We start from the raw sequence: 11,132 nt of genomic DNA, 5'->3' as shown, positions 1-11,132 counted from the left end.
TTTTCCCCTAACCAAAAAAAAAAAAAAAAAAAAAAAATTATTATTTATAGTATAACAATTATACCTATTGGTCATACATTCCGAATAAGTTACTGTCGTCAAATGGTTTTTAACCTTGAAGTTTATCAGCCATCTGTTTCCAATCACGGAATGGGAATATTTGGTTTATATGCAGCGGTTTCGAAGTCTTCCTTCACCTCAATGCAAGAATTGATATCGCTACTAACTCCTTGCAGTATGAAGCAGACATCTTATTTAGTCAAAGTGATGATGCTTTCGTCATTGAAAAATATTTTTTATAATTCTACAGGAAAGTTCCTCAGATATCTTAGCTGAATCACTGTGCTTTATCGGTGACTAGTGTCCATTCGATTTGATATATATGTTTTCTTTAATTTTCATATTTAGTTAGTATTCTTTTCATGGTGAAGTGTGGTGTCGATAATTATTTTTCTTTTACTGCTTACTTCGATGTGTATTAGATCCCTTGGTCTTCACGGAAGTCTAGTTCAACCTATCTATCGCTTATCTTCCATATTGGAAATAAACCCTCTAATTGGGTGCCGTCATGGTTCTCAGGTATTTTTTATTCCACTGCTATCTGTTTCTTATTCTCAAGTGTCACTTATTTCCTCATTCCTTTGAAATTACAGCACATTTTTCACTAGCCAAGCTGGTCTATATTCTATTAAAATAAGTCTTAATATTAAGTTAAAATATCGAAATATAAAAAGAAAATCGTATCTTTACAAGTATTAATCCACTACTGTGAAATTGTTTGACAGTATTTCGCTTACGAATATTTCGCATTATACGATCGAGTAAGGGTATAGACGTTACAAGGCATTTGTACCTAATTAAAATCTATTTCCTACTGCCCTTCTGTGTTGCAGTTGATAGAATTTCTTGTTACCGTTCTGCAAACTAAAGTTTGATTCCTAGATGCCATGAATTGTTTCTTCAAAGAGCACAAGGTCTTGAAGGATCACTACTCAAGGCCAAATGACGATAAACTGATTTTATATTTGAATAAAGAAGTAGGGAGCGTCACATTTTTGTTATTAAATAAGAAATTGAAACAAAAATTAAGCTATTGAAGAATTATGAGTGACTGATTATGATAAAGATGTTGATACCGCTTGCCGCCTAGCTGAGACCAATCCAATAAGTCTTTCCTCTATGAACAGATGTTGTGCCTCGTGTTTTAGTTTTTCAATATTTATTTAAATCAGTAATGTTTATACATTTCAATTCTAAGTCCATAGCCTGGATCAAATTCTACATTACTTCTGTATAAATGATGTATTTAGTTGTTGCTGTGCTGGCATTGGCCAGCTTCTGCACTGCAAGACCTGAGCGTCTGCGGCTAAGCGCTGTCACTCAGCCTCCACTGGCTTTCAATACCTATGACCTGGTTGAGAGAGAAGCGATGGGATCTCCTGCAGTCCTGCTTCGCACTCCATAAGTGGGGTGGAGGAGCTTGGTACGGGGGTCCCTAGGCTGAGTATAAATATTATACATAAATATGGTTGTTTGTTATATGTTAATTTAATTTTGTTTACTTTTTATATGTTTAGTTTGAATGTTAAATTTTGTCTCTATTTCTAAATGTTCTTGAATGTATCAGAATGAAACCCTTAATAATAAAAACAATTAGAGATTAATGAATTAACGAAGACATTGGATAGGTTTACTGATATTTTTTTTTATACACTACTTTTGAATTTTCTAAGTTTCGAGTTTTAAAATTATTACGTATAACCTTGTGTTTATGATTCGACAAACTATTAAACTTAAAATATATATGTAAAAAACATGCAGTATGGAAGATTGTTCTACCTTTCAGAAAATTACATTCTTTTCAATATTAGAAAATTACTGCTCAGTTATGAACACGATTCAGCAAAAAGTTCCTTGGAACTTTTTTTTCTAGGAATAATTTTTATAAACAATTTTGAAACTTTAATATATGGAAACTGTTGATTTAAAAAGAAAGTAGACTATTTTGTTAAATATGGCATTCTTGAGTTAAATCTAGCCGTTCTCTAGTGAACATCCTAACATTAACATTATTCAAATTATTAATATTTATTTCACTCACAGTTGTAGTGAAGCGTAAAAATTGAAGTTTTTACGCTATTATTTAATTAGGCTGAAAATATCTTAAGGCAAAATGGAAACAGAATTTAAACTGCACTCAAATACAAAGGTAGTGTATTATTCGCTAAATAAACACATAAATACATGAAAAAAGACGATCTGAAATTTAAAATCTTGTCCTAATTAATTAAAATTAAACACAAATAAATTGATTAATCTCTATATTGTTCTTGAGTGTGAATGTATGAATAGTAAACTAAACTGATTTATCATAGTACAAATAATGTACCAGCTTATAATTATTTTTCAATGGTCTTGAATTAATTTAGGCACAAGCTAAATTCCCTTATAAGGCTATGACTGTTCATAACTTAATTGATCAAAATTACTGTTCTGAAATGTAACGGAACCGAAGTCTCAGCTTTGCGGTGAATAATATCATAGGCCTCTGATACAATGAAATGAAATAAAGATAAACCGGCTTGCCATGATAAAAAAAGTTGGTTCTCGTCTTCGTAAACTGATCATTCAGAAGAAATATAGGTGGAATCGAAACCAAATCATTTGTGTCCATTGAATTGATAATACATGCAATGTCTCTAACGAACTATTAGTCAAATATTTACTAATTAATTAATTCGAAGAAAGTGTGGAGGTAAGTGACTGTACATCGTCCTCTGCATGGAGTGCTGGCCATTGTCTTGTTTGTGCCAGAAGTGAGGATCAGAACCGATGAATACTGGAACCGCCCGAAAGACCAATTCCAAGGTTATTTTGATTAACCATGTCAGCTAGCTGAGTTCCAACTTCGACATCGTGCATGCTCACTACAGTAACGTATGTAACCACTCAGTTTACTACCAAAGATTTAAGAAATCTTATCGAATCTGAGTTAAGTTTCATCTTGTTACCATCAACGTTTAGCACTAATGTGAATGGGCGATTTATTAGGAAATGCCTATAATGAGCGGTTCAAGGTCGTGGGGCTGACAGAAGGGTTGCTAGTGGATAGCTTGTCAATCTGCGTAAATAAACTAATGAACTCTTCACCTAGTAGAACTTGCTCCCTGAAAACACAAGACAAGGGATGTTTGGTGGATTTCACCATTGCGAAGACCTCGAAATGATGGAATAAAGCTCCAGGGTGGACCAATCTAGTAAACATGATCCTAGTAATGCTCAAAATCGTTTTTGACCTAATCCTATACGAATTGCAAATGACAAGCTTTGTAAGGAAAACAAACCAACACATACAAATAGGCCTTGGCCTTGAAATGTACCCATATTATTTAATGTTAGAAACCACTTGACAAATGAAAATCGACTGCATTCAATTTCGTATAGTTTTTGACCATACGAGTAGTGCCATATTAGGTTCAAAATTATGAGCTAATAGCAACATTCTCTAAAAATATTTATAACAGTGAGGTTTCTGAGGCTTTAATGCATTTTCGCAGTTGCTTCGACTGTTCGAACTGACTTGAATATTCAGCTCTTGAAGCACCCTCAAAGCGTCTGAAATTATTCATACACCGTATAGCAGTGTATTTGGAAAACAGAAAGATAGAACGTATCCAATTTTATTAAATTTGTCATTAAGAGCTATTGCATAATTAATATTGGTATAAAGTGACGACAAGCGACGTTCATTTTGTAGAATAAAAACCCTAAAAATCGGCAATATTCTCCATATTATAAGAGAAGGAGGGACGTTTTGACGCGAGTTCTGGGAATGGTGATGTTTAGCGATTTCGGATATAGCAGAAGTTTTTTTTTTTGAAATATCAACATTTTACAAATTAGTACTTAGCCTTTTTATTTTGGCCTCCATTTGGACGAGATGTGATTTAGTATATTTTACGTAGCGAAAAAATTGAAATTCTGTCAAAATATGGAATTTTTCAAGGATCCATACTAGTTAATCATGTATTCCATTTTTGATAAAGAATATTAGGTAGTAGTTTCAAGTTTGATAATAGTATTTTACTATTTCTGATTGTTGCTAGACTTAAATTAGACTGAAATTATTCATACACCGTATAGCAGTGTATTTGGAAAACAGAAAGATAGAACGGATCCAATTTTATTAAATTTGTCATTAAGAGCTATTACATAATTAATATTGGTATAAAGTGACGACAAGCGACGATCATTTTGTAGAATAAAAACCCTAAAAATCGGCAATATTCTCCATATTATAAGAGGAGGGAAGTTTTTTGACGCGAGTTCTGGGAATGGTGATGTTTAGCGATTTCGGATATAGCAGAAGTTTTTTTTTCCTGAAATATCTAGATTTTACAAATTAGTACTTAGCCTTTTTATAGCCTCTTAATTGTTGGATTTTAATATACTAAATAACGGGATCGTCCACACATAACATCATATCACATTACTTTTGCCTTTTTTTGAAGACTCCTTCCTGAATCATTCACAGCCATGACAAAGAGCATTGAGTTGAATACATGTCCTTTTGACGCACATTTATGTTCAAAGTCTCTAAATTTTCTATTTGTAATTTGAACCGGCTTTACGTTAAAGATTATTCAATGAATGATAGCTTATTGAAAATACTTGAGAAACCAAATTATATCATTATTGTTATTTATGTCTAATCCATTGATAATGTCAAAGAAAACTCCTATTGGATACCTGGTACAGTATTTTGGCCTCCATTTGGACGAGATATGCTTTAGTATATTTTTCTTAGCGAAAAAATTGAAATTCTGTCAAAATATGGATTTTTTCAAGGATCCATACTAGTTAATCATGTTTTCCATTTTTAATAAATTTGTGATTAAGAATATAAGGTAGTAGTTTCAAGTTTGATATTAGTATTTTACTATTTCTGATTGTTGCTAGACTTGCTAGTAGTCAGTTTGGACAGCTAATGAAAGATGTTGGTTCGATTAGTTGTACTTATTATTTGGTCTTTAAACAGTTCCAGCGGTGATTGCCTCTAGGAAAATGTGCTATTCATCTGTCTGTCTGTGAGATGGAAGATTTACCTGATTTAATAATTTTATTAATTGTCAAATAGGAGTGATCGGTACGATGATTACCTCGAAATATGATAAATTGCTGTTTTTCCAAGTTTATTGAGATAGTTTTGATTTTTTTCCTAATAAATCAAGAAGGAAGTTTGCTCAAAACATGCTGAGAAAGTATTAAAAAAAAAATAAGACATAGTACATTAAAGCAAGAATGCTCCCCACTTTCGCTTACGTTTAACTGGTCATTAATGATTTGGTGGAGAGACAGTAGTCATTAAAAGCTCAATTTTCAGGCTTGTATATTTTAGTTCGGTTGGTTTTTAAAATAAGGTGTTACATTCATAAACCTATGACCATGCCGTACGCAGATATTTTTCATGTATTGAAAATTTCACACCGTTTTCCAATTTTAGCCGTTTATTTTTAAAAGTTTTACTCAATTTAACTGAACTTAAGTCTTCTCTTCCTATTTTTAATAAATGTTTCAAAGGTTCTTATTTTACCTTTGAAATATTTCGCTAAATCGGGGCTTAGATGGCGGGTACGTTGGAAAGCATTCCGTTCTATTTTTGGTTGTTTATGATCTCCTTTTGAGAGATTGTCGTAAACCGACCAAAATACTCTCAAAGGTACTAATACAAGACCCGGGAAGAAAAATAGGCAGTTATTTCACCCCAATTTTTGATTACTTTAATGAATACTATGTATAATTACTAGTCAAAATTGATGAGTCTGCCAAATATAGGTAGGGGGAATTAAAAATGGAGGCTGTTTCAACACGTTAAAAATAATTAATTTTTCATTCGGAGCTCTATATCTTAAAAATTACCAACAAGACTAGAAAATCTAAAAGAACACTATTTAAAGAGGAGAAAATTTTCTGAAATATTAGCTCTAATAGAGCTATTTACGTCTAATAGTTTTCGAGATATAGCCTTTTAAAAAGCAACATTTCATAAAAATGTACTGAAATATCAATAGTTACGTAATTTATTTTGAGAAATCTATATCTCAGGAACTATGTGACGTACAGATGTCTATTAGCACTCAAATTAAACCTAGTTTAACGCACTATAAAGTAGTTTATGATCTTTACCTTCCTAGGTACTTTTCACACTTTTCATGATATTAGCTAAAATAAATTGATTTATAGTTGTTCGGACAATAAGTTTGATTTATGAAAAACTTTATTTCTGAAACCATTGGACGTACAGATGTCTGCCCGCACTCAAATTAAAACCAGTTTAATTTACTATAAAATAGTTTATAACATATATAACTTTGTAAGAGTAGTAGTTTTTATGATATTTGACAAAATAAACTCACAAAATGTTAATTTCTAGCTGTTCGTATAAAATATTGGATTTTTGAGAAAAATATATCTCTAGACCCAAAAGACGCACATATGTCTGCCAGCACTCAAAATTAAGGAAATTTAACTTACTAAAAAGTAGATATTGATACTCATCTTCGTAGTGGTAGTTGTTATTATGATATTCGCATATGAATATAAATTTATCAAATGAAAATTTGTCACAACAACTATTTATTAATTTATTTTAGCAAATATCATGAAAAACTCCTACGACGATAAAAATATAACTACTTCATAGCCCATTAAACTAATTTTAATTTGAGTGCTAAGAGACATCTGTACGTCAAATATTTTTTGAGATATAGATTTTTCAAAATAAATTCACTAACTACTGATTTTTCAGTACATTCTGTACAACATTTTTATGAAAATTTAAACAGCTATATCTCGAGAACTTTTGAAAGTAAATAGCTCTATCATGGCTTACATTTTAGCAAATTTACTCTACTTTAAATGATGCTCTCTTAGATTTCCTAGTGTTGTTGGCAGTTTTAAAGATATACAGCTCCGAATGAAAAATTAATTATTTTTAACGTTTTGAAACAGCCGCCATTTTTTATTCCCCCTACGTATATTTGGCAGACTCATCAATTTTGACTAGTAATTATACATAATATTCATTAAAGTAATAAAAAGTTGGGGTGAAATAACTGCCCTTTTTTTCCTCTTGAGCTCTTGTACGATTATATGTTTAACTAACGGTATCCTAATAGGTTGTTGAACCGTTTCGATTTTGTTTAGAAAATGGCCTTATTTCAGCGATTTGATGCAAATGGAATTGGTGACCAAAAAAAAAAGACAGCTATGAAATTTCTATTTTCTTACCTACATAATACATAGGACTGGATAGACCAGCAAAATTCCTATTACTAAGGTTGACAATAAGTGGGTAGTCACAAACACACAAATGATTGCCTTCCTTTTTCCATGGCCCACTTTATACTTTGTTGGTGGAATCCCGCTTAAAATTATTACAAATAATAGTTACTATAAACCAACTCTAACTTTAATCATTTTCCTTATGTTTAGTTTAAAGCCGTTTTCTAAGTGACCTTTATCTGCAATATGGAATTTATAGTACTTTCTGTTTCCTTCCATTGATTGTTTGTAAGTAGCCTGTAATCTCCACCATTGTGCCGTTGTATTTTATCGTGCCCCAAGATTCTAGAAATGCCTCGTTTCTGCTAGACGGTGGCATATCTCGAAATTAAATTATTTTTTTTTACATTTATATATTAATTTATATTACATTTAGTCTACATATTATTATTTTTTACATTTCCTGGCGCCTCAGTCCAAGTCCACGGTCCCTCAGTCTGTGACCCACAGTGTCTGAACGAGTATGGCTGCTGTCTCCCATAATATCTGGAATGTATTATTCATAGTTTATTTTTAATTTGTAATAGTATATTCGTATGTTCTTGTTTAAAGGCGTAAAACCTTTTGGTCATCCACACCTATGGCTGGTTATAATTATAAAGCTTGTGCAGCTTATAAAGCTAAACACAGACACGCGCACACACAAACTGTGTCTTACGATGCTGTGTGCGCCATCGTAGATATACCTCCGATTGATCTTTTGGCAAATGAACGCAAAGAAATCGAGAAGAGTCGCATACTTACTGCGCTACATTAGCTAAAAAAAGAGAAAAATCATACTCTTGAAAGATGGCATAGGTGGAATGCCTCATCTACTGGAAGATGGACCCACCGTTTGATTCCTGATATCCCGGAAACATGGGGAGATAGATTATTCCCACACCCAACTGCTTACAGAATATAGTTACTTCAGGGCCTACATAGCCCTTTCAATCTAAACAAGGAACTTGGAAATTATTCCCGGATTGGGAATTGGAATTAGTCCCGGAAAATTTATTCGCTTTGATGAAGACTAGGCTGGAGAATTAGACTGCAGCACTATGCGTAAATAGGCAGAAGGCTCAGAGCACAAGAACGAGAAAGGAGAAGGCAAGCAATGACTTAGCTTAAATTAGATGACCTGAGATTAGGTATATAGTCCTTCGGCCCCGCGAAGTAATGCTTGACAGCGGTACTACGGAATGGTAAAGAAGAATTAAGAGGTTGGATTTTAGTGAACAGGAATCTTTCACTGTTGTGACTTTTTATTTGTTGTAATTCGTCTTATGAAAGATTTTCCCCTAACCAAAAAAAAAAAAAAAAAAAATGACCTGATATAAAACTTTGAAGATAATATTGGCGACATTTTTCAAAAATATTCAAAATTGGCATATTGGAGGCGGTAGTTTTCTAATGAGGTAAGAGTGCGTCATGGTCTATTTCAAGCGGGTTAGAGCAACTTCCTTCCTGCGGCTGCAGTGTGATGTAGATCACGGTTGTACAGCTCTTTTGATTTTCTTTGATTTATTGTTCCTTCAGCCTTCTCTAAGGGCTACATATTTTTATTTTTGACTGAAGCAATGTCCTTCACCAGAAAAAAAAAAAGATTTGTTGATGAAAACACATGGCTAAAAATCAAAGATATCAGAAGGTACAAAAACCTACTTATAAGACAATTTTCTGTACTTGCATGAGATGTCATACAATAAGAAAATATTTACCAATTATACCAACCATTATTTTGTCGCAACTCAAAGATTTATTTTGTGTCCATTTATCCTTTTACCTTAGCATTGACAATTATGTCCAGTAAACCCTTATCATTATATTTTAGTTCCATTCATAACCGATTAAAATAGAATTTATTTGTATCTTTGCGTACTTTTTATTTCATTTTGTTTTATTTAGTTCGTCATTTTGATTGAAACCATATTTCAGTAAATATTGAAATATAAAACAATATATATGTATTTTTTTAATTAGTGCCATAAAACTAAAAATGTATAATTGTTACTTGAGTTGATCAGTTAGCAAAAGTCAATCCCTTAATCAGTCATCATGGAAATCGTAGCTTAATTGCCATATTAATTCATAGTTTACTTAAAAGAAAATCCATGAAAAAGTCATTGATAATTTAATGTCATAAAATGATCTCTAATAACAAATGCTTTTTTTTTTTAGGCAGTTTTACGGAACCAGCAGACTTCAGAATTGAATAGATTTCTACATTATTACACACGGTTTAAAAATCACGATAATAGTCGGAAAATGGAAGAGCCACTTTTGCAATCAGCCAAGCACAAAATGGAACTTCTGGCATCAGGGAACAAAAACAGTGAGTATTCAAAATATAATTTCTTTCATACCCCCCTCTCTCTAATTTTCAAATAAATAAAAAAAAATACGTTAAAAACGACCTTGACACAGTCAAACTGATTTTTTAAAGTAGTCATACAGCATGTTTACATGAATGATTGCAACTATTACATAATATTTTTTTTTAATTATTATTTTATTAGTTGATTTAATGCTTCGTTATTGCTATACTTGAGAATTTATAAGGATTTAATGATATGACACAATCGATATAGTTTTTTATTAATTATGGTACCGACTGGCCAATCAAAGCGTGGTAAATGATTTTTTAGGAGAGAAACAAAGTTGATATTAATTAGAAACCTTCCCACGGAAACCTAAATTTAATTGATGTAGCTTCAGCTTTCCAACGTTCATATTAGCAATAGTCACGGGAAAAAAATATCTCCAAATAATTAAAAGTGAAAAATTTCTAATTCTTAATTTCTTTGCTAAAATGGTATTTGGTAGTTTGAGACGAAACAAAAAAAGGAACATGATTTGTATAAAAAAGAAAAAAAAAATTGTTGATCTACTCAAACCACATCATGTTTTAATATTTAAAAAAAAATATAATATAGCTGGATAGAATCAGTAATATATCAGTAGTATTCTTTGGAAAGAAAATAATCGGTTGGTGTACAATAACTGTGAAAAAACGCATATTTTCTGAGCTACAAACTAAAACGCTTATTCATAAATTTTTTTCCACCTAGTAATTCTGGGTTTTCATTGTGTTTAAACCTTCCCATGGTGTTGAAAAAAAAAACAGGACGTAAGTCAGTCCAGTGATTAAAAAATTTATCATGAACAAAGATTCGACCATTCCCTTTTTTAAATATAGATTTTACCGCAGGGTAGTATCCTTGGTCCTATTCTTTATACAGTTTTCACAGCTGACATCCCAACCCATCCTATGACACATGTCTGTTGTCAGTAAACAATGATCCTTACATTGTATCCCAAACGCTATAATTGCCAATCCATTACAAAAGACTGATCTACATGACTATTAAAAGGCCTATCTGGACATACGGAGTTGAGCTTTGGGGCTCCACTAAACCATCAAATTCATCCCGAATCCAATCCTTACAGTCCAAAATCTTTCGTTAAATCTTTAATGTTCCTTACTTTGTCACAAATCGAGTCATCCATCAGGACCTCAATGTTGCCGATTTGGCCAGAACCAGATACCATTCCTTCCATGATAAACTTCCCAACCACCCAAATCCACTTGTTTCTAACCTGACTTCTCCTTCATTACCTAATAATCCTCCTAGGGGTCTGAAAAGAAGATAGCCTCGAGATCTTCTCCTCTAGAAATGTTATTGGAGTTCTATCAATGGTTAGATTCTCCATATGTTTGTATCATGTCACTATGTCACCTGCAGCAAATTTACTTGTATATATTTTTATACAGTTGTAAAGAACAATAAATAAATTATATATAATAT

General features: G+C 32.2%; 1 protein-coding gene across 1 annotated transcript in view; it reads left to right on the top strand.

The window, feature by feature from the left end:
• LOC106692724 (ankyrin repeat and IBR domain-containing protein 1) overlaps positions 1-11,132 on the top strand; it is a gene marked incomplete in the record, with an annotated part of 86,830 nt that overhangs the window by 57,836 nt on the left and 17,862 nt on the right. Inside the window, 1 exon segment of the mRNA XM_067053017.1 lies at positions 9,505-9,658. Within this exon segment, the coding sequence (XP_066909118.1) occupies positions 9,505-9,658 (154 nt within the window).

The sequence above is a fragment of the Halyomorpha halys genome, unplaced genomic scaffold (assembly GCF_000696795.3).
Source record: "Halyomorpha halys isolate HHAL.00 unplaced genomic scaffold, Hhal_1.1 Scaffold68.1, whole genome shotgun sequence".
Taxonomy (NCBI): Eukaryota; Metazoa; Arthropoda; class Insecta; order Hemiptera; family Pentatomidae; genus Halyomorpha; species Halyomorpha halys.
Note: the sequence above shows the minus strand (reverse complement) of the source record. Positions and strands in the feature narration are given on the sequence as shown.